This window comes from Bombus impatiens, unplaced genomic scaffold (assembly GCF_000188095.3).
Source record: "Bombus impatiens unplaced genomic scaffold, BIMP_2.2 scf_0060, whole genome shotgun sequence".
NCBI classification, from domain to species: Eukaryota; Metazoa; Arthropoda; class Insecta; order Hymenoptera; family Apidae; genus Bombus; species Bombus impatiens.
The window spans coordinates 981017-1008945 of record NT_176479.1 but is presented as its reverse complement, the minus strand read 5'-3'; the positions used below and the strand labels follow the sequence as shown (position 1 = coordinate 1008945).

General features: G+C 30.6%; 5 protein-coding genes across 16 annotated transcripts; 3 read left to right on the top strand and 2 right to left on the bottom strand.

The window, feature by feature from the left end:
• The first annotated feature begins 9 nt into the window (after positions 1-9).
• On the top strand, positions 10-7944 carry LOC100746561 (adenylate cyclase type 9). Of its 3 annotated transcripts, none has more exons than XM_012393844.3 (8): positions 10-333; positions 853-1152; positions 1221-2641; positions 2719-2973; positions 3081-3532; positions 3615-3770; positions 3883-4082; positions 4155-5835. In XM_012393844.3, exons 2-8 carry the CDS (start codon positions 863-865, stop codon positions 5833-5835), a joined length of 4455 nt encoding a protein of 1484 aa, XP_012249267.1. In that variant the 5' UTR covers positions 10-333; positions 853-862. The 3 variants fall into 3 exon arrangements, with proteins under 3 accessions (XP_012249267.1, XP_033180600.1, XP_003485526.1); XM_033324709.1 differs by having other exon boundaries at positions 12-348; positions 3081-3528; positions 3954-4082; positions 4155-7944; XM_003485478.4 differs by having other exon boundaries at positions 14-348; positions 4155-7944.
• On the bottom strand, positions 7754-14877 carry LOC100746438 (exportin-5). 3 transcript variants are annotated; one of them, XM_012393845.3, is made up of 9 exons: positions 14770-14877; positions 13020-13720; positions 12630-12938; positions 11153-12556; positions 10795-11055; positions 10582-10705; positions 10159-10495; positions 9715-10084; positions 7754-9087 (listed from the first exon to the last, which is right to left on the bottom strand). In XM_012393845.3, exons 2-9 carry the CDS (start codon positions 13704-13706, stop codon positions 8926-8928), a joined length of 3654 nt encoding a protein of 1217 aa, XP_012249268.1. In that variant the 5' UTR covers positions 13707-13720; positions 14770-14877; the 3' UTR covers positions 7754-8925. The 3 variants fall into 3 exon arrangements, with proteins under 3 accessions (XP_012249268.1, XP_003485525.1, XP_024228126.1); XM_003485477.4 differs by lacking the exon at positions 14770-14877 and adding an exon at positions 14389-14582; XM_024372358.2 differs by lacking the exon at positions 14770-14877 and adding an exon at positions 14305-14368.
• Positions 14826-16477, top strand: LOC100746323 (nucleoporin Nup37). Its single transcript, XM_024372360.2, has 4 exons — positions 14826-15074; positions 15438-15635; positions 15710-16074; positions 16163-16477. Exons 1-4 carry the CDS (start codon positions 14925-14927, stop codon positions 16413-16415), a joined length of 966 nt encoding a protein of 321 aa, XP_024228128.1. The 5' UTR covers positions 14826-14924; the 3' UTR covers positions 16416-16477.
• Positions 15666-23766, bottom strand: LOC100740451 (gem-associated protein 5). 4 transcript variants are annotated; one of them, XM_033324710.1, is made up of 17 exons: positions 22947-23107; positions 21879-22196; positions 21437-21795; positions 21042-21365; positions 20714-20975; positions 20394-20622; positions 20227-20311; positions 19796-20168; positions 19397-19682; positions 19059-19295; positions 18834-18981; positions 18498-18755; positions 18196-18406; positions 17902-18108; positions 17393-17828; positions 17038-17275; positions 15666-16082 (listed from the first exon to the last, which is right to left on the bottom strand). In XM_033324710.1, the coding sequence occupies exons 2-16, from the start codon at positions 22185-22187 to the stop codon at positions 17046-17048; spliced, it is 3954 nt and encodes a 1317-aa protein (XP_033180601.1). In that variant the 5' UTR covers positions 22188-22196; positions 22947-23107; the 3' UTR covers positions 15666-16082; positions 17038-17045. The 4 variants fall into 4 exon arrangements, with proteins under 4 accessions (XP_033180601.1, XP_012249284.1, XP_012249283.1 ...); XM_012393861.3 differs by lacking the exon at positions 15666-16082 and having other exon boundaries at positions 17017-17275; XM_012393860.3 differs by lacking the exons at positions 15666-16082; positions 22947-23107 and adding an exon at positions 23639-23766 and having other exon boundaries at positions 17046-17275.
• On the top strand, positions 23391-27142 carry LOC100740326 (lipase 3). Of its 5 annotated transcripts, none has more exons than XM_033324714.1 (9): positions 23391-23516; positions 24101-24344; positions 24438-24561; positions 25400-25580; positions 25663-25777; positions 26020-26260; positions 26360-26518; positions 26595-26822; positions 26906-27049. In XM_033324714.1, exons 3-9 carry the CDS (start codon positions 24439-24441, stop codon positions 27047-27049), a joined length of 1191 nt encoding a protein of 396 aa, XP_033180605.1. In that variant the 5' UTR covers positions 23391-23516; positions 24101-24344; position 24438. The 5 variants fall into 5 exon arrangements, with proteins under 5 accessions (XP_033180605.1, XP_033180606.1, XP_033180603.1 ...); XM_033324715.1 differs by having other exon boundaries at positions 23401-23516; positions 24094-24344; XM_033324712.1 differs by lacking the exon at positions 23391-23516 and adding an exon at positions 23864-24009.
• The last annotated feature ends 787 nt before the right edge of the window (positions 27143-27929 follow it).

Here is a 27929-nt window from a genome sequence, read left to right as displayed (position 1 = left end):
TAAAGCACGAGTTAATTTTTAACGCATGAGCTTTCTAATCGTGGGCGCTGTCATCGATAGATTCAAGATGGCCATGGTGCATTACGGAAGAGAAAATTCGAAACGTTCAAACAATAATTTTTAATTATACACAATAATAAATTGATTACAAGAAAAATTCGATTGAACTGTTACTGATACGTATAATATTAATTTTTCTCGGTAACACTGAGAATACCAAACAAAAAGAATGAAAATGGCATTTTTTGAAGCGAGCTGATTTCAGGAAGAACCTCCGATGTCAGCGGGGAGGATGATTTTCTTAGTTTTGTGGCGATTTCGCCAGTGATCAAGGTGAATTGACTGGCTGTAAGTTTCTTGGTATTAAAGTTATCATACTTATACATGTACTTTATTTTTATTAAAGAATCATGTCATAGTGTTATAAAGTTAAAGAGCATGCTGTCATTTGAAAGAAATGATCTATAACCACCTTTTCTTAATAATTGTATAAATCCTATATGGAATATAATTTTTATAAGCTTATTTGTATCACGAAGAATGCAAAACTTTAAAAATTTGATTGTTACTTAAAATCATTGTTTTCTAGTAGAATACAGAAAATAATACATTAGTAGAATATGTTCTTAGATAATGTTTTATTTTGTAACAATAACTTTCTATGAAATTAAATTATAATGTATTTATTAAATTATATTGTTACAATTGTAATGTTGTAATTGTGTTTGTTTCCTTTTTTTTTAATACATATATTGTAATAAAACTAGTTTCATTTTTAATATATAAATTTATAATATATAATATATATAATAATTTATAATAAATATAAATTTAGATTATGTATGGTTTTAGTGCAATTTAAATGTCAAGTATGACTCCTCCTTTAAATCGAAAACGAAGCTCATCTGTTAGTTTTACAAGAGCTAAGGATGATAGCGAAGATGCTACAGATGAAATTCATATATCTTTAGCACCATATATACAAACATATTTGGCACACAGTGGACAAGGACTTGGATGTTGTGGAATTAGCCTTCCAGTACCATTTGAACGTGCAGCTCCAAGATCTTGGTGGAATCCTAGATTTGATTCAGAAATACTTGAAGAACAATTTAAAAGGAGTGCCTTTCCACAAATTAGATTAAGATTCCGGTATATAATACACTGTTGTATACTTGTTAAATTCATAGAAGCAAATATTAATATATATTATTTTTTAGGTATGCTCTAACATATATTTTACTGGTTTCTTTGACATGGCTGGCATATTTTGTTGTAATTGGAGCAGAATACAATACTACAACATGGCCAGCTATAGCAGCAGTGTTCACTGCTATTGGAGCAATGGTATCAGCAGTCTTGTATCTAACACATAGTGATTATTATAAAAGTTATGTGTTACCAATTTCATTAGGAGTTGCATCCATGCTTTGCATCCTGTCTTTACTTTTTCTCACAATAGTACCACCCTATATAGATGGCTTAACTCTAGTCGGACATTTTGCACTCTGTTCTGAGATTTTGTTATTGATTTACACTGTCTTGCCAATGCCACTATATGCTTGTGTGGGAATATCGATGGTTTATTCTTTTCTATTTGAATTTTTGACTGCTTACCTATATGGTACAAAAAGTGCAAGAGAAGAATTTTTTAGCAAATATATTTTATTAAATACCTCGATAGAAAATGATGCCACTCTGAAAAACTTTAATATCAATCAATTTTCTAATGTGATGCACGGTGACAACGAATCTACAACTGCAAGTATGAAATTAGTATCGTATTCACAGGATTCAAAACTGTTATCTGCTCTTGGAATAAAGTCAAATCAAGAAAATATAGTTGGAAGGATATCTGGAGTTTTGAACGATACCAATGTTTTCAAGAACTTAAATTCCACTATAATATCAACGATAGCTAGTATTAATTCTACCATAAACGCTTCGTCTAATGATTTAGCCTCGAAAGGTGTAAACAACGCAACTTCGATATTTGAAGAAAGTGTACTAACTCATAAAAATGGTGAAATGTCAAACTATTTGTTAAGTAGCAACATATCTAACCGATCATTTTCGGACGATTATTTTTCTACGAGTCTTGGAATAAGAATCTTAATGCAGATCTGCATTCATCTGATAGGTATACATATTTTAATAATGACTTTTGTAAGGATGCGTGGTACTTTTATGAAGGTCGGGCAATCACTGTTGGTCCGGCGTCAGCTCGAAATGGAGAAACAACTTAAAGAGAAGATGATTCACTCAGTAATGCCGCCTAAAGTCGCAGATTGGTTAATGGCAGAAAGTGAACGTGAAAGAGAACGGGAGGATTCTTTAAAAAAAGGTTCGATACCGTCCAATAATACAGATATTCGCTCATTGTTTCGACCATTTAATATGCATTCAATGGAAAATGTTAGTATCCTATTCGCTGATATTGTTGGGTTTACACGAATGAGTTCCAATAAGACTGCAGAAGAGTTGGTAGGCATTTTAAATGATCTTTTTGAAAGATTCGATGATTTATGTGAACATCATGGATGTGAGAAAATTTCTACATTGGGAGACTGTTATTACTGTGTAAGTGGATGCCCAGAACCAAGGCCTGATCATGCAAAATGTTGTATTGAAATGGGATTAGGTATACTTTCTTCCTTTTTTACTGAATTATAGAAATGAAACATTTATATGAAAAATAATTAATGTGTGTTTTTACAGCCATGATAGAAGCTATAAAACAGTTTGATATTGAGAGAAGAGAAGGCGTTAATATGAGAGTTGGAGTGCATACTGGAACTGTACTCTGTGGAATAGTAGGTACTAAAAGATTTAAATTCGATGTCTGGTCTAATGATGTAACTCTAGCAAACAAACTAGAAAGCACGGGAAAACCAGGAAGAGTTCACCTAAGTGAAAAAACATTAAATTTCCTCGATGATCGATATATTACAGAGGAAGGGGATTTAATAAATGGTATTGACATTATTATTATATGGGAGTAGAAAACTCCTATGAATAGAAAAGTTGTCTGAGTGTACTTAATTATATAAAACTTTCTAGAAATATGTATTATATTACAGGTATTAAAACTTATTTTATCAAAGGCCGAAAATCAGATTTCACCAATCAGTTCATAATGAATATTACATCTCCGACAAGTATATCGCCTTTGATGCAATCGCGTCATCGTCTGGCCTCTTGCAATAGCCAATCTAAATCCAAATATCATTACCTCCATATGGTTACTAATACAAGTAATTATAGAATGAAAGCAAATTCTTTGCCAAGTATTCTAGATTCCGAAAACGGAGATACTGATACCGCAGATGAGAAGGGGAACGCAAATAAAAGTCCGATATCTGTTGCCAGTTATGGAAAGAAAAAAGCGCGAAACAAGCCGTGGAAATATTTACAACGACAACGAACTACCGAGGAAATGACACCTTTAGAAATGGAAGAACCCAAAGCAATTATTGTCGACAAATCAAAAATTGAATCTCAATCATACGAAGATCGCAATGGATTTAGGCAGGTCAAAATCGTGTCGATAAAAGATTTTGCTTTAATTTTCAGCTGCATTATCTCATTCGTATATAAGTTGTATTTCTTTACAGAATACGTCTCAAAATGAGATTGAAATGGATCCAAATCCTGTACCTTCTAGTCCTTTATTGTCTGGTCAAGAGCCACTCAGTCGTGCCTCTTCTATGTGCAGTAGGAAAGATTCTGGAATTAGAAGTAATAGCAGACGTAGTAGTATACAACAGCAGGTATAACTTATAATTAATGATAGAAATTATATTAGAGATACTTCAATACAATAAAGTTTCAATAATAGTCAGCATGTTCCCTTTCCTCCTGCAGTTAATTTTCATATTTTAGTTATTTTTGATGAACGGCATGGCTCAAGGAGATTTATTAGCACACAGAGTGAGTGGCTATTATACTTCTAGTTCGACATTGAACTCTGTTCACGAGCCGTCGTCTTCAGTACCACCCTATCCATTTCCTCCAGCAGTCACGGATACCTTTGGTGCATGTTTTCACAAATTAAGAAAACAATCTGACCTACAGTTAATCAGGTAGGTAAATCAACTTCACTTTATAGGTTTAAAGATTATATTATAGTTCGTATGATTTTATTTTTCACGAAGGTGCGTTCAAGATAATGTAAGTTCTCAACGATCATACTTCGTGAAACCTCCACTTTCAAGTATGACACTCTTTTTCAAGAACAAAGAAATGGAAAAGGAGTATAGAGAAAATGCTCATAAGGTTAGCGAATGTATCAGTGGAAATCCACCTACTCTGGCTACCTCGAGATTCAATACATACTTTGATATTCTGATATCGGCGTTGGTTTATACTGCCGTTACAGTATCGCTTTTTTTAATTTGCGATCCAACGTTATATTATATGATTTTTTTTGTATCTGCTGCTACCATTCAAATTATAGCGGTATTGCTTTGTGTTCGTCAACTTTTATATCCGGATATGGTCCATGCAACGTTGACGCAGCGAATTTTCAAATTCTTTTCACAATGGTACCCGTGGCATATATGCGGTGCAATTCTTGTCGGCTTACCGATTACGTCAATTCTTCTCAATTATACGTGCAGTAACTTTCATAATTTGAACAATTTCGAATATTATTATGGTTACTTAATCGTTGTTGGTATAGTTCATTTTTGTAATTTCACGCAACTCAATTGTTGGATGAAAAATTTCTTGGTAACATTCATGGGTGTATTGTTTCTTTATCTTGTAATGTATCATCTATTATATGATCAAGAAAATCTCGGTAATCAATTCATTAATAACTCGCTCAATTACTCACAAGCCATGATAAATAAACGTGCCATTGGCTTAATCAGCAATCAATTTAATGAAATTATGGCTAAAAAAGGATTCGATAATACTCCTGATTTGTTATTAAATTCCACAACAAATCTCACCCTTATGAGATTAAAAGAGGCAGAAATCAGATATCATAAAAGATTATACAATTCCGAGATTTTTTTAGATCTGATACTTTTACTTTTGTTAGTTTGGTTTTTAAATCGTGAATTTGAAATTAGTTATCGGTTAAGCTTTCACGGAAACGCGGTAGCCGCACGAGACAAAAGCCGTGTACAATCTATGAAAAATCAAGCCGATTGGCTTTTACACAACATTATACCAAAATATGTTGCTGATCAATTAAAAACCACTGCTAAATATTCACAAAATCATAAAGCTGTAGGAATTATTTTTGCAAGCATAGTGAACTTTAATGAACTCTATGATGAATCTTATTTGGGTGGAAAAGAATATTTGCGTGTGCTTAACGAACTTATTGGTGACTTTGACGAATTGTTAGAAAAGCCAGAATTCTCGAACGTAGAGAAGATTAAAACTATCGGTAGCACATTTATGGCAGCAAGCGGTTTAAACCCACAAGTTAGGCAACAAAGTGAACATGAATATATGCATCTGTTTCAATTAATAGATTTTGCCATGGCGATGCATAAAGTAATAAACGATTTCAATCGAGAATTGCTAGGTTTCAAATTAATATTGAGAATTGGCTTTAATTATGGCGACGTAACTGCTGGAGTGATCGGGGCAACAAAGTTGTACTATGATATCTGGGGTGACGCTGTAAATATAGCATCTAGAATGGATTCGACTGGAGTCGCTGGAAGAATACAAGTGGCCAAGAACTCTTTAGATATACTCTCGGAGCGATACGAGTTCGAACCACGTGGCCAAGTCTATGTTAAAGGAAAAGATAATATGGACGTGTTCTTATTAATAGGGGAAAAAGACGATATTAATACAACGATAAACACTTAACAGTTTTTGAATCCCTAATGATGGGAAGAGTCGATTGTTTATAAATTTAATCGTTTGCACGTTACACTTATATCGAGCATATGATCTTTTCCAGATCAGGCTTCTAGCGATATTTCGATCTCGTTAAGAATTGTATGAATTTTTACGGTATAATGTACCGTCAACGTTACACACGTTAAAAACGTACCTTACTCTTTAATTGCTCGCTCATTAAAGATATTTATTCTTAACGAAATATTCACTGTATTTTTTTACATAATTTAAGAGCATCAGATGCGAGATCTACCAAAACCTATCTTTATAAAAAAAAAAGTACAAAATCAAATCGTTTTGAAGAAATAAAATTTTGTCTTAACAATTGTTGCGAAAAATCTATCGAGACAAATATAGTACGCATCTTCATTGTTTATGTGCTGAATGTACGAACGAACTATGCGAATGAGCGGATGAACGTTATATGAAGTGACCGAGCTTGGTCGTTGTCAACAGTTCCTAATATAAAATGTGTGACTTATTAGGTAACTATTAGTTATCATCGTAAAGAACTTTCTAATATTTTCTTTCATTAATCCTTTTGATTCATATAAGATTATATGAATAGACTTGGTTCCTTTCATAACGTGAATAACAGATCAGAACTATTTATATTTAAACATGAAAATATGTCAAATCATTTGCGAAGTATGAATATTATATTGAAGTATCTCGAGAATCTTAAAACATTCTTCAAGACTTATTTCTTCAGTTTAAACATTATAACACAGCTTCTATACTTGTTCTAGCTACAAGCACTCGTTCGGTATACATATATTGTTTCTCGTTAATTTTTCGCACGATAGATAGTATATTTAAAAGAAATCTGTTTTAAGATTGCTATGGTTCTCGAAAACTTATTGTTAGTACTCAATGATTCCATGCAAAGCTTTGTATTCTGTTTTAGTTGAACTTACAGTAGAAATTAATTCAGTGGTATCTCTTGTCGTAACATTGTTTCAGGATTTGCTGCATGGACTACCGCATCAATAATAAAATCGTACTTTATAAATTATCATTCCGTCATTCTTTAATCTAATATTTTACTTTATTTTCTCTTTCTTTCTTTCCTTTTCTTTTAAATATCGGTAAAAAGGTATATAAGACGATATAAAAATAGTGAAATATTTTCGGCATTTGACTGCAGTTGTACTTCAGACAATTTTTAGAAATTTAATACATGAATCCCTTTCAATGTCTCATTTCTGTAGGCGCATACATACATATGTATAAAAATTACAAAATGTGTGTTGGACTCTGGCATTGTCTTATTCGTACTTATGTTGAAACATGTTAACAGATCTTGCAATCTTCACGAAATTATAATTACAGGTGTAAGCAAATTAATGGAGTATTGATAGGCAAAGTATATTAATTTTATTGTTATCTTAATGTGCGTACTATCGCGTATATTGGAGAAAAATTGTTAAACTCTAAAGCGATAATTAGTTCAACTAGTAATAAAATTTGAAATCGATTAAAAACTTGTATTCTATTTATATTAATCTCAATAGTATTTTGTTGGAAAATATAGTTCTTTATGAATTTTATTTTATAACATATGTGATGTTAATACGATACGCAAATTGACGTATTTATATATAACAAGATATAATTTAATATTAAATTTTCGTATTTTAACTATCATTCAAATACATCGAATCAACGGAAAACTCTCGTGTTGTTTAAAATTTTGTCTATGCCTAGCATTATAAATCTTTTAAATAGCATAGTCTCTATCGCGATAGTACTTCATTTTTTGTTAACAATCTCCGTCAAGTTAGTTCTGAATCCGTGATATGATTGTCACGTATTAAATGATTATTAGTATCTATAATTTTATGTAAAATATCGTCGTTATTTTTGATGTGTAATGGAAGTCATGTAAAGTACTAATCCATTTTTATGCGATAGCTACAATGCTGCATTATTCACAATAATAAAATAAAATTAACTAAAATAATTAAAAAGTAACAACGAAATCTGGAAATATTACATTCAATTTACATATAAGTATCTGAAATGCTGCATTATTTTAAATTTCAAAGGATAAATAAAAGTCGCATTTAATGACGATAACATGACCTGAACAAAAGATCATTCTATTATTAAATATCATCTTAAGTGAAGCTTACTTTATGCATGCTTTTGAAATGCCCAAATAAAATTTTTACAACTAAATCCATATGAAATAGCACTTTTAAAATGTGCTGAGAAACATACACATTTTGCTCCTGATTAAAAACAATTATAATCAATTCGAATACAAATTTTTGTACCAAATCGTAAAATTGTTTTATATAAATCAACAACCTTTGTATTATACATTAGCAAAATATTGTTTACAAAACTGTATTACATTGCGTGATTGTGGAAAACCATCTTGTTTTACATTATTACAAAAAATTTATAAATCCAAAGAAATAGTAATAAATGCGTAAGACTTAATATACAATTATTCGATAATCTATTTAGATTTGTTTGTAATTTGTCTTATCATACGTGCTAAATGTTTTTCTTTAACGACGAATATCTTCTTATATTACACGTGCGTATGGATACGCATCACGCATACAATACATACATACACACATGCACGAACGCGCGCACACCCTGAATATTCGAGAAACACAAAGTTTTTTGTGTATATTGTAGTCCCGAGTTAAAAATAAGTGGACTTCATAAATAAAACCGATTACTGTCTTTTTGACTTTTCCCTTTTCTGCTTTTTATAAACTATTCACAATCGACATTGAACGCGCACGTAAGCGTATTTTCTTTTCATTTTATTCATTATTCGGTACATAAGTAAAATAGTTAAGTGTAACACTTCCGTCACAAGACTGTGTATGCGCGCGTCCAACTTTATGAATAATTTAAAAACAAAGTACTAGTTAAAACTAACTTATTCTATGAAGTCCTCTTATTTTAGTTACAGGATTCCCTTATGTATATAGTTCAATCTTTTTTTGTAGGAAATCGTTTTCACGACGGTTTATTACTATTTATTAATTCAGACCATATGCATGCAGTATGGTCATCTAAATGGAGTTTCTGCTACGTAGGTCCTGCAAATAGAGCCGCAAACCCGCTATCAGTCGAATTCTCAGATACCTCATCTACGCGTACCGCTTGTTGCTTTCCAAAAACTTCTATACGTGGTAAATTATCTATCTTAACTTCCTTACGAAACAATTGACCAACACTTCGACCAATAAGCTGCAACGAAAATTGTATGATATACAGGGTGAATCACCCAACTGATATGATACGATTTATGTAGTACATACTCAGGTATACTATGCTATGCAGATACTCACTTGTTTTTAGTATGCAACAATGCACCAGGAAAGTGCAATTGCAGTCCTTTTTAAATGAAACTCCATAATTTTTCATTAACCATCTGATGCATTTTCTAATTCCCTACAAGAAAGTATTCAGGTCCTTGGGTGAAAAACTGCATATGAGAAACAAGGAAAAACGCAGGATGGAAGGCTTGTGTTTACGTTTTCCTTGCCTTTCATACACTAAATGTGATCAAATTAAAATTGAAATATCTTTTAAACTCAGCATTTTTCCACCTAAGTATAATACTTTTTTGTAGAGATTCATAATGGTTAACCAAAAATTATAGAAACCTATTAAAAAAATGCAACTGCACTCTCCCCGTGCATTATTGTATGCACTAAAAAAAAAAGTGAGTAGCAAACATAGATCTTATCATGGCATTTCATTTTTCTCTATCTTCAACGAAATCAGAACTACAGCCCAGCCCAGTTCTATGGACATGCAGCATCCTGTATACCCTTCAGTACACTATTTCTATTTTTAATATGTAAATCTTACCTGATTTGTAATTTTCTTGAAAAGATCTTTCTTTCCTTTCTCAACTTTATTTCCTTTAGTACTAACTACAGCCATCTTTTCGTCGAAACGTTGCAAATCCGTAGGATTAACACCCGGAATTTGCTGCATTACTTCGATAATAGTGGGGAATTTAGGTCGTAAACATTCGTAGACTTGTGCACCCAAGGTAATAAGAGAACCTTGATTCGCTTCGTGTTGTCCGTGAAGTTGTAAACCTTGAAGAATAGCTACCATAATATGAGCAGCCATAGCTGGTGTTAAACTGCCATCACCTGCCAATGCTCGTACAACTGGTCCAGTTAACATTGTAGCCTTTAGACTAGCATTCGAATCGTTCCAAGCTAAAGCCCTAGATGTAGCAATAGGATTTCACTTAAAATTAATTCTACTATAGATTAAATATCAAATAAGATATTGGATTACCCTAAAACGCATAGAACAACACTGTGGCACGTAGATGGATGACGAAGAACAACAGCTCCCAATTCACTAACAACTTCGGCAACTATACTATTTCCACGTGACGAAGGAGGATCTATAGCCATGCCACCACTATCTTGTTCCATTGTGTCAGGAGGCGTTGCATCACTAGCAGCACCACCAACGAGAGCTACTTTCAACACGTCTACAAAATCTCTCGTCAAATTTCGATTTAGCATATCAGTAATAACTTCTTGTGTATCTGTATTTTCTTCATCCAAACCGCCAGATTCGTAGAGGTGTGCGATGTACTGCCATTTTGCGCTTAACCTTTGGCACACTGTAAAAAAAGGATTTAAATTAAGATGTATTTAAATAAAAAATTAATAAAATCCATGTGATAATAAGAAGATAAAAAGATCATACTATGCGTAGAAACATGAGCCAATACTGGTACAAGAACGCTTTCGTAAAATGCAGGTGGACAGGAATATGTGAAAGGTTTCATGAAGACGCGTATAATTGGTCGCAATCTATAATCTGGAATCATCTGAAAGAAACACATACAGCTGTCATTAGGATACAGAATAAATAATTATATTTCTGTTATAGTATACGAAAAAATATAAGAAAAGTTACCTCCATATTAGAAAAAACTGAATTGATGAGAGCTGGTGCTAAACCAGGTAATTGATAGAAATCTCTTCCAATCATGTGACATCCACTTCCTAACATATGATAGCACAAATCATGAATAGTAGTAAGAAACGATTGCATTCGAACTAAAGCCGTAAATGAAGACTGATCAGGTTCAGAAGCTCGTTCATTATCATTTGTTACATTTAAACCTAACAGGTTTGCTTTTTCTGCTTCTAATAATTCATGAGCATTTTTATATCCCTAATAAAAATATATAAAAAACATTAGATATTCCTCTATGAAATTACTCAATAAAATAAAAGAAAAGAAAAATATTTATTATTAGTGTCTTTATTACCTCTGATAAAGCTGCTGAAGCAGTAGGTAGGAATAGAGCATTCATTGTTCTGAGCAATGCAAAAAGTGTTGGCAGTATAGGAATTACATGTGGTGTAGCAGGATTTCTATACACTGGATTCCCACTTTCGCTGAGCGCGGCTACAAAACTGCCTCTTGCAGCGCGATCTGGATCATCAGGGATGGAGCACCTTTTTACAACACACAGTATTGTACAAATACATATCATTAAATCGCTTCGGTTTTGTCCTGCAGGGTCTTCCGCAATATTTTCAACCGGTGGTCTGTCTAAACCTACGAATCTCATTAATTCAAGTGGCCCTTTAAACGATTCAGATCCGAGCGCGATAAACTTGGCTGATGCATCACCAATTATTTCTGCAACGAATCTAGTCTGTCTTTCGTAATCACAGAAATGATTCGATATCAACAACAATGCTTCATAAAGCAAGGTAGTTTCCATCTTAGATAAAGGACTAGGTTCTCTCGCTAAACCCCGAACCATCGTATGTATTTGTTCAAAAACTGGGAGGAGTAGTAATGGATATTTCAGACTAATTTTAACCATGAGACTCGCCGCATGTCGCCTTACATTCTTTGCTGCTCTAGATCGAGTACCTTTTGTTTCACCAGGTGCTTCAAATATCAGAGCAGCAAAGATCTTCTCCAGAACTCTGGGTAGGATAGCAACTCCTGGCATAGCCATTGAACCAGTTGACATAGATAAGAACACGAAGAGAGCACTGATGCAAGAAAGTAATGCAGATAGTAACCAAGGATCTTGTGGAGAATAACCAAGGCATAATTCCAACAATTGAAGACCAGTTTGTACACTTGGTCGTTCGTTGATTAATAGAATTCTGGATACAACAGAATCCAAGGCTTGTGCAAGAGCTTCCCATTCAAGGTATTGTGGATCATTTTGGTCACTTTGATATCGAAGATCCGCCATTCCCTTCGTTATTTTGGCTGTTAACCACTGTTGTACATATGTAAATGTTACCAGAGGAGCTACCATCGTGGCTTGTCGAAATCCTTCCAATAAATCGGTTCTGAATCGATGAAGAAAGACATTGAACTCTTCCACTGAATCATAATCCGCGAGACAATATGCGCTCATTCCATTAGCTTGTCTACCTTGTGGATATGCTACTTTTATTAGTTTTGGAGCTGTATTTTCTACATATTTTGGTATGTAAGTCAGCAATAATTGATCTTGTTTTATCTGTTCATGTTTAAACAGCATTATCCAAATTACATTTGCCATATGTGTTAATGTCAAACTTGAATACATAGTAAATGTCAACACAGTATCTAAAAATATGTTGAAATGTGTTGGTCGAATGCTAGAACTATCATCTTTACCCCAAAGTGTACAAAGTTGAGTTGCCATTCCAGTTAGCACCTAAATTAAAAATTAACATTTTTCATTACGTCTACATATAGATAATAATGTTTTATGATAAATTGCAATTTACCTGTGTCAGCTTTTTTAAGAATAAATAATGGTTTTCATGAAATTCATTTGTTCCAGTGACAGGTGATGCCGCAGTTGCTGCTGTATAAATATATCTCAAAGCATCTTCAGAAAATAAAATCATTAATTGTTTTCTATCTTCGGCTTTCCCTTTACGGTTTACAATTTGTAATAAACATTCAGCTGCTGGGCATTGAAATATTGGATCTCCCAATAGGAGACATAATATTTGTAATAATCTACCATCTTCTGCCATAACATGAGTAATTGAAATCCACTCTACAAAACCAGTTAACGTAGACAGTACTACCTATATCACAGAAAAATAATTTAATATATACAATTACAAACATTGATTGGAAAGACATAAATAACCTCATAACAAATTTACCTGTACAACTTTACTATGTGCTGCAGCTTCAGAAGTACAACCTAAACTATTCGTTTTTTGAAATTCTGAAAAATGTTGTTCCATTAATCTTAAAAAAAAGCTAAAAATTTCAGCCATATTTGTGTTAAGTGCTTGGTATATATCCTTTCTTCTTTGATTAGATTCTAATGTTTGTAAAAGTGCAACATCCTCTACGAGTCTCAAAAACACCAGAAGAACTAATTCAGTTTGACTTTCACCCCTTGTACAAGCTTGACTAAGTTCAGCAAGTAGTGTAGGCCATTGTTGTGGCCATTCTCTCTTTATCATTTCTACCACAACACGAGATAGTGCATCTTTAATATGAGCTTCCTCTTGTAATAATGGTTCTGTACCTTCTTGAAGTAATTTCATTGCATTTTCCTTTATAAATATTTTTTCTGATTGAGATATTTGGGTCCATCTATATTTGATACAATGTTCCATAAGTTGTAATCCAAAATGCCTAACCACTGAACTTCTATTTGGAGCTCTCTGAGCTAGGTATAATCCACATTGTGCACATAAAGGAGATGATTCCTTAAATCGTTCACAAGCATTATACACTTCCAAACGTTGCTGTTGTGGAACATTTGGTGACATCATCACCTCCACTACTTGAGCAAGTTCTGCTGATATTTGGGCAACATTACCTACCCCGAACTCCATTCCTGCCTATTGCACTGTAATTGAAAGTAATAGTTATTTGTATTTTTTATTAAATTTTGGATGTAAAAATAGAAAAAGCATAATATAGGTTTTTATCATTTCATACTTTTTTATTTCAATTTATATCAACATGTACACACAATATATATACATGAGTTTTATATGATATAAATTTAATGTGAACTTACATATAAAAAGTACAATTAGTAATCAAATACTTGAACTTTGAAGCATATGTGTAAAATATATTATCTATTTCTACTCCAAATGATAAAAACCATTAATACTTTTTTCTATCATCTGAAGCACTTTTATAAATACAATATATCAAGGTAAAATAATTTTTAATGACGACAAACACGATAGTCATAAACGTTCTAAAAATTTTTGTTAAAATGTTGAAATTATAAAAAAAAAATAAGATCATGAGAAAAACAGTTAAATTTCGTAAACTGACATTCTGAAAATTTAAATTCGGAAACGAAGCAAACAGAAACGTGTTTGGTAAAAGATATCGTAGCTTCACACGTGCTACGAAGTTTACAGGTACTATGAAAAATTTAGGAAGAAATTAGATAATGTGAAATTGTGTAATTACAATGCAAGAAAAGCACGAGGTGAACCAGCTTGTAAAGTATGTGTAGTATGCCCTGGTAAGCATGCCTTGACAGAAGGTACCTACCTCGTAACGCGATCGTAGATCGAGACGGATCGAAGATACACGTTTGGCAAAAGTTCTGTCAATACGGCTTGTCAATTCATATCTGATGATCAATTATTGAGTCAAAAACTCGCGGCGTGTACAAGCGGTGATCTTATATTTAGTTAAATAAGTTCGCTTGCTGAGGGATATGCGGCACGTTGAACGATTACATATAGCATACGTAAAATACGTACTGCCCTCTAGATGGTTTAAATTCGACCTAACCTCATCTTATAGCGCGCGTGCATGTTTTTTATGTTTATATGAATTGCAATTCCGATTACAATGGAATGTTATATACCGTAATAATAGTATAAAAATATTAATGAACCAAAAAAGAGATTCGTTATGATCATTTACCTTTCATATATATTCGTTGATATTTTCTTCGTTGCAATCTCCGAATTAATACAATCCAGCGAGGAAGTTTTATAGGTTATGCCGGTGATCTCTTGTTGATCATAATACGAACTCATCTCTTATATTGAAGAGAATAATACGAATACGAATACACGATGGACGAAGCTTTAACTACACCACCTACATATCAGTTGCATTTTTCTAAACAGATATATTGCGTTGAGTTATCTCCTTACGAATGGTCTCAACATCTAATTTGTGTCGCTTTAGCCGAAGAAATTGTCATCGGTACTATTAAATTTCAGGTAAAGTCATTAAGTTTCATTATACGTGTATTATTGGGTATTTCAATTTACAAAATTTACATAATATACCTGCTTGATATTTCATGAAAATTACTTTTTATGACAAAAAATTAAAAAGGATATAATCTACAACTTATCTTCTAATTGGATATAAAAATACATGAATGAAAAATAAAATAATATAGTGAAATTTTACTTGTTATCTCTGGAAAACAATCATAGATGTTCAGAATATATGTTTTAGTTTTATGAAAACGTTAATCACTGCAAAAAATAATAGTTATGGAATATAATAAGATTGCAAGAAAAACATTATTTTTAAATGAATAATAACTATTATTATTATTATTATTGTATAACAAGGATGAAGATGAAACAGTGGAAGATATTGCTTATAAACCTTTTAGAACATTTCGTCATGATACTAGACCACATGCTATTGCTTGGAGTCCAGAAACCTCCTTGAGTGTTGTACCTAAAGTTTTAATGTTCTGTGTTGCTGGAGCAGATTTTAAAATAAGATTATATAGCAGTGATCTGAATGAAAACACTGTATGCCAGGTGAGATTAAAGAATTATAATAAATGCAACTTATTTTTTATGAATCAATTTATTGACATTTCTTTTAATACAAGATGGAAGGACACAAGGATTATATAAATTCAATTTGTTATGAAACCGAAGGTGAACTATTGGCTTCTGTGTCTGATGATCACACTTGTAAACTTTGGGCTGTAAAAGAAGATGAAAAATGTATATCTACATTTTACTTAACATCTCCAGGAATGAGTGTGAGTTTTCATCTTGAAAAATCTGGCAAGCTCCTTGTTGGTGAAAAAAATGGATTGATTCATATGTATGATGTACGCAGTCAGCAAGCAATTATGTCTTTAGATACAGATATTGTTCCCTTAATGTCTATTGATTGGGGACCCAACCCATTAAAAGTTGCAGCTATAGCAGCTGGAAAGCTAATTTTATGGGATATATCCAAACCTAGGTAATGCACTGTAAAATAAATTTAAAAATTAACCAATGAACAAAATAATAATTATAATATATTTTGTGATAATTTTTGTTACTTTCAGTCCACCTTTAGAATCAAAACCTCTTCACATTGAAGGAGGTTTAATAGTGAAGTTCTTCCTTGGCTATGAAAATTTTGTAGCAAGTATAGGCAGACCAGACAATTTATTAAAGGTAACAAATATAAAAACTGAACAAGAAATAATTTGTGGGCAAGTTAAATTAATAGGTGGAATAACGTGCCATTATAAATTACCATATGTCTGCGCGACAAGTGACAGAGAAATTCGTTTTTGGAAAATAACTTCAAATTAAAAAGAAAAATATTTTATTACAAAAAACTGACTTTTTTATTAATAAAAAAATGTTTTCTAATTATAAACAATTTTTATAAATAAAAAGTCATATTATCTAATTTATCAATATTCATTTAAATAAATTGTATTTCATAGAATTATGTTTAATATAACATTACAATATTCTATAAGACGTGCAATACATTAACCCATTTGCATCCAAACGCGGATTAATCCGTGCGCTGCGACTGTCTTCTATCACTAAGCGCGCATTATTACGCGATATTCTACAAGAGATATGGCAGCGATAAAATGGAAGAATAAAAAAGATGTCGTTTTACTAACAACTATGCATAGCTTAGAATTTGCTGAAACGGAGAGAACAAACCGATATATCGGACAAAAATGTGTAAAACAACAGTAGTAATTGAATTCGGGCGTCGCCCCACGGAGAAAACCATAAATATTGGAGCCGGCATCAACGTGTTAAGTAGGGCCATGATGCAAATAGGGTAATAAATAAAAAATATAAAAAAATAATTGAATGATAAAAATAATAAAGTAGGAAGTTCAAGATTGTTGACTATCATTAGTATCTAATGTAGTATCTATCAAAAGAATATATCAAAAAATTCAAGTACATGTTTATTTATGTAGTAGCATCTAACCACATTTTGGAAATACTTTCTAAAAACTTATTTTTTATAGTTTCATCGCACAATTTGCTGCATAATTCATTTGCTTTGCCATATACCATAACAGGATTTGGGATATAAACTAAATCATTGAGGATCTGATTCTTCTGTGTCTTTAATGTATTTAGTTTTTCCATGAAAGATTCTATATCTTGATCAGTTTTAATTTCTTCTTGCATTTTACCTAAAAACAAACAAACATTTACCTAACAATGAATCAGTGTTAGTTTTTTTATCTTTTATATCTATTATTAATAATTAATAAACAATTTTTTATTTAAGCAATATTACTGTAACTTACATTTTGCAGAAGCTAATTGATTTTCTAATTTGTTAATTTCATTTGTTACTGTCCAGTGTCTTATTGCTTGTTTATTTAATGCATCTTCAAGTAAATGTTCAATCAAATTGGTGTAATTTTGTATATTATTATTAATAGATTCTTCGTTTATATTATATACAAACCAATTTAGAAGAGCATAACATAAATAAGCTCGTAAACTAATTGATACAGAATAATCAGCTTTTGTATAAATACTTGTTTCATCCATTGGACTTTTAATATCTAGTTTTACGATAATTTCAATTAAAAAACTATGTAGATGTTCTAAATCTTTTTGATGTAGTAGTTCAAATTGAGTGATTGTATGTAATGCAGTAACAATATGCTTTAATTTCTGTTCTTTTTCAATAGAGGCTATTGCTAATGCAACCTCATGACCAATTGTTAACCATAACTGAAATTAGGAGTTATTGAACGTAATAATTCAATTCTTCACAATGTTAAAAACTAAATCACGTGAATTTTACCATTTTCTCCTTGTCTGAAATATTGCAAAAATTATTTTGACACAAGTCAGTGTAATAAGAATTACAATCACCGCAAACTGTCTCTAAAGTTTGTAATACACCATAATTTGATTTTCCGTCTATCCACGTTTGAATCAAATCAAGAGTTACATTTCCATTAATAACTTTTTTAAGTTCTTCATAAGTTAACAAATATATTTCTTGATACTAAAATAAAAACAAACATTTTTCATAAGACAATAATTATTTAAAATACGGAAAAAACCTAAACATAAAACATATATGTAAATATACCTTGAGATATGGAAACTTTTCTATTATATTTCGTGCAAAATCATACTCTGAATTTATCAAAGTTGCAATTATTGCTTGCTCAGCTAAAGATTTACTTGACATTTCATCATTACATAAAAAAGCAATTTCAGCTGCCGTTATTAACGTAGCTGCATCTTTACGGCGTGCAAGGTATTTTACTGTATCGGAAAATTCTCCTAATTTAGTATGACTGAAAATAAAATTATATATAACATAATTAAAATTTTTAAATAAAAACATAATTTACATTAAAAACTATATATATAATTAATACAACTTACATCCATGCTGCTTGCTCGAAATTGCCTGAATTTACACTATATTTTGCCCATTCTTTTAATATTTCTGTTAGTACTGGATCATCAGATTCAAGTCTACATTTTGCAAGAACATATGCTTCTTTGTACAAATTTGCAGCCTGAAATACTTCTATAGCTTTGTAGGTTTTATGTATACAAAGTAAATATGACACTGCTTTACAAGGATTGCCTTCAGTTACTAATTGATATGCATATAGTTCACACATATCTTTCCACATTCTGCAATACATTATTGCTAGATTATTTTTACGGCGACTTTAATTGCATTTTATAAAATAGATAAATAAGAAAAAATACTTCATGGACAGACTAGCTGAAAGTGAAACAAGAAAGTCATTGAGACGTTTCTCTTTAGCAGCTTCTTCTAAATTCTGTTTGAGATTATCATACCATATATCCATTTCTGTGATTACATCATAGTTATTTCTCTCAATATGAGCAGATTCTATATAGTGATAAAAGATAAAGCAAATATAATATATATAGGTAGCTTGCATTTTTTTTAAATAATAAATAACTTACTTTCAGTAGTTAAATAAGATATAAAATTTTCTTGCGATGAAAATAATATTGGTATCATATGATACGAAGCATCTTTCTGAACATCTTCCATATTAAAATTTTCATTTTTCATATTTTTTACGACATTTAAAAGAGAATGAAGTAAAAGTGTTTTTCGAGATGTTGTATTAGGGCATTTTGAGAAATATGGCCGTACTTTTTTATTTTTTGTCTCTGTTATCATCATTGTCTTCGACTCTGAAAAAATTGATAAATATTTGTTATTTGTATTATAATAACATATTGTTTTATTACTTTCATCAATATTATTGTTATACTTTATACAGTTTGAGAAATACCTGAAATAGAACATTCTGATGTAGCATTAGTTAATTCTAGTAAACTATTTTCAATAGTATCCACAATTTTATTTGTTTCATTTTGTTTCTTTTTAGCTTTTTTTGGCAATTTTTTATATTCTTTTTTTTGTGGCAAATTATAAGCAACTCTCCATATTCGTACTGTAGAATCTGCAGAGCCTGTTATAATAAAATCAGGGTCTAATGGACTCCACATGCAACACAATACTGGGCCATTGTGTCCTGTATATGTAGCTATTAATTCTTGTGTTCTAACATTCCATATCTAAAAACCAATAGTACTCGTATGTAAATACTTATCTTTACAAAAAATGTTTATTATTCCTAAATATATTATTACGGTGATATTTACATAGTTATATACATAATTTGTAATACCTGTGCAGTTCCATCATAACTACTAGATATTAGATGTCCACTTACATGTGGACTCCATGCTAAACAGACAACATTTTGTACATGTCCAGTTAAAGAAGCTACAATTTCATGCACTTTATAAATATCACATTTTTCTTTTAAATTTTCATTATTAGTTGAATCTTCCATTTTTTCAAAATGATCTATAAAATTAGTTAAATCGAAAATAAGTATAGTACATGATTCAAAAGCAACAGCTAAATAATTTTTTAGCTGAGAAAATGTCAAGTCTGTTGCTGTACTCTCAGGATGCCAGACCAAGCAATGCACCATTTCTGTTGCAAACTTAGCACATCCACGTGTTTCAAATTTTCGATTAAGAAATGAAATTGTTCTAAAAACAAAAAAATTTTTATTTTCATGGAACTCATACAACATATTTAAAAACATACCCATTTTCAAATCCTACTGCCAAACAAGAAAAATCTGGCTTCCAAGAAAATTCTGTACATTCTTTTTTCAATACAGATTTTGGTTCTAGTTGAGAGAAATTATAGCTTTATAGTAAATATGATATAATAATGTTGCAATTTATTAATTAAAAAATAAAAAATACTACCTTCATTTGTAACTTTTTCTGAGTCATAATACACAAGCTCTCCCTCTCCACAAGAGTATAAAACATATTTATTTTTTGGACATGGGCCCCAACCAATAGTATATATTACACTTCTATGATATTGTCTGTACAATGTAGGTGATTTATTTCCATTTATATTAAATACACCAACTCGACCTTCATCAGTTGCATAAGCCAATAAATTTTCTTTTTCAGGATGCCATGCTATCTATTAATTATGTAAATTTCAATTTTCTAGAAAGTATAATCTAGGAAATGTATAAAGAAAGGACTTTTTGAAACTATTATACAGGTCTTACCGCGCGAATTTTTCCCTTAATCTTTTGCCATAAGACAGTTATATCAAAAGTAGTATCATGTGCTGCTGATAAATTCCATAATCGTAACATTGCATCTCCAACACCAAATGCAATATGTGAAGTGTCTAATGGGCAAGCAGCCATGCAATAAACAAACCCACTTTGTGTAAATATATCATAATCTATTTCAACATTATTTTCTTTTATTCCACAACAAATAATTCTTCGATCTTGTGCCACAGTCCAAATTGTATGTCTACAATTAATCAAAAATTTATAATTGCTTCATAATCATATTTAATCATAAATTATATATATCTATAAAAACCTTTGTCTTATTCTCCAATTTTCTTCTGAAATGTCTTGGGTATTTGGTACATGCGCAATACAAAATAAACCCCTGTTGTGATATGCATGTATTACTTTGACATTAGGTTTCCCTTTTATCATTGTTGATAAATCCCAAGAGATTAATTCACCCCAACATGAACTTGTAAGCAATAGTCTAGGTTCTATCCAGTGAACTACTACCCAATTACCTACAGAAGCATTTAATTTACTTCTATGCTGCTGAGAATCAAGAGGTGCTGAAGGCAATGAAATTGTCATTTCATAACGTCCATCTCCACCAGCTTTCCAAATGAAAATTGATCTACACATTGCAATTTTAAAATGAACACATTAAAATTATAGTTAAAAGCACATATATTCTTTTTAAATTACCTATCTTTCCCTCCTGAAGCTAACAGTAAATCTTCATTTAAATTTCCTCTTATTACATTATTTTTTGAGGGACACCATGATAAGCTAACTATTTCAGTATCATGTCCTCTAAGTTTGTAAACTACTTTCCCTTTATCTTGAAAATTAACGATATAAACTAATCCACTCTTTGAGCCTACAGCTACAAGATGTGGATCATGAGGACAAGAAGAAATATAAGTAGGTATCACTTTTCCTAATGAAATTGAAGAAACAGTATTAAAATAAGCATTCCATGATAATACATAACCATCAGAAGTTGCTGCATATATAACATAAGGATTTTTATAGGACCATTCTACGCCTATTGCTTGTTTATCCTGAAATTAAAAAATATTTTAAATATAATATCACTATAAATTTATCATATATGTATATTAATATAGAAACATTTTTACATTACATTTTCTAAGAGATAAGTATAAGTTACAGATAATGTTTCTGAATTCCATATTTTAATTGTGTTATCATCTCCTGTGGAGGCTATTAAATTAGCATTTACTTCTTCAAACTGAGGAGTAAATGCAAGACATGTCACCTTGGATTTGTGACCATGCTTAATAATAGAGTATTGTAATATTTTATCATTTTCATTAAGTTTACCAATAACAATTATATTTCTAGCACCCCATGCTATAGTACCATTAAAAGAACAAGCAAGAATATTACTTAAATACCAATTTGGTGAGGGTGGTAAAGTTACTTCATTCATTTTTATCAGCTGAAATGCAAATGAAAGACAATTTCAAATACGATATCCACAACGGAACTTTGGTAACCAGAAAATTTTGATCTTCCTTTTTTATTAATTTTCAGGTTTTTAGGGTAAGAACATCCCTTGAATGAAAGTAGATATTATTTTATTTCCCAGTATATCTTCAAGCGTATAATAGATATAAAAAAAAGGTTAGAATAAAAATTGAATGGTTTTTTATGCTTTATAAGATGATGCTATTAGAGTAATAAAAATTTGCTGTTTAAATAAAAAATCTACCACCACTGTTATTGTGAAAAATTTAGAATTTTCTGTCACATCGAAAATTATGTAGAATAAATGCAAATGAATATATTAAATATGTTAAACTTATCAAATAATGTGAAGAAATCTATGAATGCTGCATATGATATAAAATTCCAAAACATCATTGTATTTATAAGTACACATGAAAAGCTATATCAAAGCAAGAAATTTGTAAGATCTGTGCATTGGATTATTTATGTTTGAATGTCAGATATCATTGTCATATTTATATAAACAAATATTTTTTATTGCGTTAATTGTTATTATAACCATCTTTTTTATATCTACTATAGTTTTAAAGATACAAAGGGCAATAGGGTATCATCTATCTATATTCGAAGAATGTTTTCATCATGAAATATCGAAAATAGGCAAAAAAATAGCTGAACTCTTTTTTTAGGTCCGCTACCAGCCAACACAATTTTTAAAAAATTAGAATTTTCAGATTACCGAAGTTTTCTTATCAGAAGTAAGATCACATGTTTATAGCTTTTTAAGGTTATGCGGTTCTTATTTGACATTCACATTGAGTAGTTTGAAATAAACATATGCGTAATATATTGGAAGTAATACAATTTAGACTATCTTTATAGAAGTATTATATTTGTAGGTCTTCTATGAACTATTAAATGTGTTGATCAAACGAAATAAAATTATGACAAAATGATTTGTCGGCTTTAAGAAAACGTTTAAAAAATACATATGCTTGAAAGTATGTAGTATTCTATTAAACATTTATTTTAACACTTTTGTTTTAAATCAATATTTTATTTACAAACCTTAAATAACGTTTCTGTTAAGAAAATTATATCAATAAAAAAGTAATAAAGTGAATATCCTACATCTACAAGCACATGAATATGACAGTATTATTCTATGGTACATATAGTAATATAATTATTAATATGGATTTATTCACTATTTAAACAATTAACAGTGTTAAAATAAGTGTTTGACATACATTTGTTCTGATTACTTAAAGACTAGTGTAATAGAAAACAAGAGACATTATAATACAATGTATTTAAAATTTTCATAAACATAACCTCAAACATAAACATAATTATCTTTATAACATATATTTTTTATCTATCATTAATCATAATTTTGTTTCTTTAATAAGTAATGAAAATAAATATTACCTGCAAATATTATCCATGATTCGTGAACTATGATCATTAATATGAAATTCAATTATATTTTTGAACCTTATATCAAAAATGGAAGAATGATTTAAAAAATATTATGGCTTGATTTGTACATTTTTTTGTATCAAAAAGATGTATATCAAATATATACTTATATAAAATATTTATATTGTAGAAATTAGAGATAGCGAATAAATTATCAAAATTAAAAATAGTAAACAAAGATATAAACAATAAGTAAATAAATATTAGAGAGACTTTTGGTTTTTACATAAAAAATTTATTTCGAAAATGAATAAATTATCTAAAGTGATAAAATATAATGTATGATGTATGACATATTTCAGATAACTAGATGTATGCGTGTAATTATTTTTCTCTCTACTCGCGAAGTACGGTAGATATACTATATATAAGACAAAATATGCAAATTTTACTTACATCGTAAGCTTTCAGATCTTACGAACAACGGAGAAACACTGAATTTTAGTATAATTTAAAACAAATTAATGAATTAATTTTTCGACATTGAAATGGACCGTGAATCACAAACTGTGATTAACGTATAATGTCTGAAACTCATTCATAGTGATAAAGTTCGGTGCTAAAGAGGATGACAAATATGTACATATAATATTTCACCTTACGGAGAGCAACTTGAGCGGCAGTATCATCACATCTTCACTATTAAATGTCTCAAGTAAAGTGTATTATATGGAGCTTTTTCTTTTGTTTCTTTGCTGTTAAACATTTCAAATAAAGTGTTTGTTTCGCCGTTTTCCAATATTCTTAGAATGAAAGGTCAGATCGTCATATTTTTATCGCTATGTGCTCTCTCTTCTGCGATTTCGTCCAATTTTAATGGCAAATTATTTCATCATAATGAAAATCCCAACCCAGATGAGGAACTTAATACAGTAAGTAGAATTACATTCTTCATTTTATTAATTTTATCGCTATTAAATATAAGAAAAATTGGCTACAGAAATAAAAGATACGCACATCGTTTATTGTTTGATTACGGAGTAGCATACGTATTTAACTTATTTACCAGTGTAAATAATATCTAATTACATGCAAAGTGTTCTAGAAAATACACCTACTATCTAAAAGCATGTTTACTTTTTGTGTACTTTTCAAATACTTTTTTACAAACATTTGTAATTATTATAATTGAAAAATAGTTTACAGTAAAGTGGTTTAAATTGAAAAGTTTCTGTACTACCTATTACATATATTCATTTTTTAAACTGTAAATTGCAAAACATGTTATGTTTCCTAATTAGTACATGAATTTGTATGTTTATTTAGTGTTAACTAACTATTTGGAATATACTTATCACATTAACATGCTTAATGCATGGTGAAATAAAATGCGACGGTAGCAATATTTTTTTATGATATAACACAATTCCAACATATAAACATCTATATACATACATAATTAAGAATATTATTCTTTTTAAGTAAAATACGATTCTCTCTCTTCCTCTAAAAAAATTGTTGTCGTTGTTATTGAAACAATTAAACACATTATAGTGTAACAATTAATATTTTCAAATGCATTATAATTCGATTTGTGTGTAGATTTTTACGATTCTGGATAGACTTTTTAAAGATAATTTTAACTGTTTAAGATGTAGACAATAGTATAATATGCATAATGTAATTTTTCTTTGTCCATTGTGGTATTTTATATTTTTGTAGTTAGTGAGTAATGATTATTCATTATTAATTTGAATTATTTTATTTTAGCTGCAGATGATAAGAAAAGCCGGTTATCCAGCCGAAGCACATGTAACGTTAACGGAAGATGGTTATCTATTGACGATGCATCGAATTCCAGGGAAACCTGGATCTCCCGCGATTTTCTTGCAACATGGTCTGTTAGGTAGTTCTGCAGATTGGGTTGTATCTGGAAAAGGGAAATCTCTCGGTACAAAAACACAAATTGTCTTTTAGCTTACAAATACTAATTGATTTTTATATCATATAATAATATTTTTTCTTTATTGTAGCTTATTTATTAGCTGATCGCGGCTATGATGTATGGTTCGGAAATTTTCGTGGTAATACATACTCAAGAGCTCATGTCTCCTTATCTCACAAAGATTTAAAGTTTTGGGACTTCAGGTACTCGTAAAAAAAGAAATGGTTGATAACGATTAAAAATATGCAAGAGAACGGTATATTATACATAATTATATAAGGCGTATAGTAATATGCTGGCGGTAACAATTTAAATAAAAAACTTTGTTTCATATAACAAAAGATAATTAACAAGGATATTACAGAAATAAATTATATAATTATATGTATATAATTATTATATTAATTATGTATAATTATTACATTAATAATAACAAATTTTTTAGTTGGCACGAGTCAGGTATCTATGATCTACCGGCGATGATCACTTACATCGTAAAACTGAAGGAAAATTTTTTGAGAGCGTATATTGGATTCTCGATGGGTACAACATGTTTCTACGTGATGGCTAGCGAACGGCCGCAAATAGCAAGACTGTTGCAATCAACGTACAGTCTTGCTCCAGTAGTATTTATGAATCACGTAAAAAGTCCTTTACGATATATAGCTCCGCTTGCATATGATAAGGTAAAAAGGATAATAAATAAATAATAAATAAATAACTTCAATGATATTCTCAACGTAACATATAAATTCTCATTGTAATATTTTTATATTGATCTTTAGATTATTTTCTCCCTATTGGGGGAAGGTGAGTTGTTACCGCAAAATAAAGTTTTAAAATTCCTATCAAAATATTTATGTACCTTCGAATCCTGGGAGGAAAAAATTTGTGCTAATTCGCTGTTTGTTTTTACTGGGTTCGACAAAGCGCAATTTAATTACGTGAGTATACAACGACTTATGTAGAAATCTGCTACACTAGCTTTTGATTATTTATGCAAATCTCGGATCGTTGCAGACGCTGTTGCCTGTGATTTTGAACCATGCACCAGCTGGTACGTCTTCGAAGACCGTGGTTCATTATGGCCAAGGAATAGAATCTGGAGAATTCAAACAATATGACTATGGTGCAAAGCGAAATATGGAGATTTATAAGAGCACCGAACCACCTAAATACAATATATCAAAAATTACAGTGCCAATCACATTGTTTTGCGGCGATAATGATTGGTTATCTAGTCCTGTTGTATGTATTTCATACATTTTGATAGGATATAGATATTTAAATACTGGTATTTTTTTGTTATAATTTTACATTTTCCGATTTAGGATGTGATGAGATTAAGTAACGAATTACCAAGGAAACCAATTATTTATAAAGTGCCATTCGCGAAGTTTAATCACATAGACTTTCTGTGGGCTACAGACGTTGTTGAGCTAGTATATAAAAAGTTGCTTGATATGCTGAGCTAGTCCGTGAGATATTAAAAACATGACAGACTTAAGTATTATTTACCATTTAATGTATGTAAAGGATGCATTTATAGAATAAAGAATATCTTATTACATGTGTTCCGATTTTTAATACCTTCCATTACTTTTATTTGTAATTTATTACAAAAGAATAAAAATTTAATGTAAAATAAATGTCACATATTACAACTTAAATTTTACAAAAATACTAACATTTCATTTTTAACGTATTATTGTAGAAATCTTACTAAACAATAAACTAGCCTTAGGATCGAAAGAAAAGATTTTCTTTGCACATAAACACGTGTTTACGCATAAATAAAATCTTACGTATAATGGAACAATGGAAACCATCAGCTACCTGTTTGTCCTAATATTCTTTATTCCTTTTACGAGATAGCTGTAACGTGTAAATGACTTTGGACGTGAATAATCTGGTCAGCCGATCGGTTCAGTGGTGCATCCTGAATATTAACCCAACTAAGGTATTTGCCGTCCACCGATGTTACGTAAAAAGTATTGATGTCATAATCTACAAATCGGCCCATAAAGCCATGGCCTACTTGGTGAAAATTTCAGACAAATTTCTATTCCGCACGACAAAATATTACATCAATGTATCGAATAATAAACTAATTTCGCAATATTATTTCAGCTGTTTGCTTGATTTCAGGCGAATTCTATTGATATTCATTATCATTCACGTCGACGAATATCGCTGGTTTGTTTTACGTTCCGTCGTTTTTTTTCACAAAAAGTGTCTAATAGAGGAGTGGTCATCTTCAAGGTGTTCCCAGAGCACCTGTACATTAGACGAGAATTCTAGTGTCGATAGGTTCTGTTAATGATTGTGTAATGGAAAAACACTGATGGCATCCGA

Excerpts from the sequence above, each read along its gene's own strand:
- LOC100746561 (XM_003485478.4), top strand. The coding sequence starts at position 863 with ATGTCAAGTATGACTCCTCCTTTAAATCGAAAACGAAGCTCATCTGTT. Across the intron at positions 1,153-1,220 it reads CAAATTAGATTAAGATTCCG|GTATGCTCTAACATATATTT; the intron begins GTATATAATACA and ends ATTATTTTTTAG. Across the intron at positions 2,974-3,080 it reads GGAAGGGGATTTAATAAATG|GTATTAAAACTTATTTTATC; the intron begins GTATTGACATTA and ends ATTATATTACAG.
- LOC100746323 (XM_024372360.2), top strand. The coding sequence starts at position 14,925 with ATGGACGAAGCTTTAACTACACCACCTACATATCAGTTGCATTTTTCT. Across the intron at positions 15,636-15,709 it reads ATGAAAACACTGTATGCCAG|ATGGAAGGACACAAGGATTA; the intron begins GTGAGATTAAAG and ends TTTTAATACAAG. Across the intron at positions 16,075-16,162 it reads TGGGATATATCCAAACCTAG|TCCACCTTTAGAATCAAAAC; the intron begins GTAATGCACTGT and ends TGTTACTTTCAG.
- LOC100740451 (XM_012393860.3), bottom strand. The coding sequence starts at position 22,187 with ATGAATGAAGTAACTTTACCACCCTCACCAAATTGGTATTTAAGTAAT. Across the intron at positions 18,982-19,058 it reads ATCTTATTTAACTACTGAAA|AATCTGCTCATATTGAGAGA; the intron begins GTAAGTTATTTA and ends ATCACTATATAG. Across the intron at positions 18,109-18,195 it reads AAAAGTTTCCATATCTCAAG|TATCAAGAAATATATTTGTT; the intron begins GTATATTTACAT and ends TTTTTATTTTAG.
- LOC100746438 (XM_012393845.3), bottom strand. The coding sequence starts at position 13,706 with ATGGAGTTCGGGGTAGGTAATGTTGCCCAAATATCAGCAGAACTTGCT. Across the intron at positions 11,056-11,152 it reads CTTCAGCAGCTTTATCAGAG|GGATATAAAAATGCTCATGA; the intron begins GTAATAAAGACA and ends TATTTTTATTAG. Across the intron at positions 10,496-10,581 it reads GGCTCATGTTTCTACGCATA|TGTGCCAAAGGTTAAGCGCA; the intron begins GTATGATCTTTT and ends CTTTTTTTACAG.
- LOC100740326 (XM_024372283.2), top strand. The coding sequence starts at position 24,439 with ATGAAAGGTCAGATCGTCATATTTTTATCGCTATGTGCTCTCTCTTCT. Across the intron at positions 25,581-25,662 it reads TGGAAAAGGGAAATCTCTCG|CTTATTTATTAGCTGATCGC; the intron begins GTACAAAAACAC and ends TCTTTATTGTAG. Across the intron at positions 26,261-26,359 it reads CTCCGCTTGCATATGATAAG|ATTATTTTCTCCCTATTGGG; the intron begins GTAAAAAGGATA and ends ATTGATCTTTAG.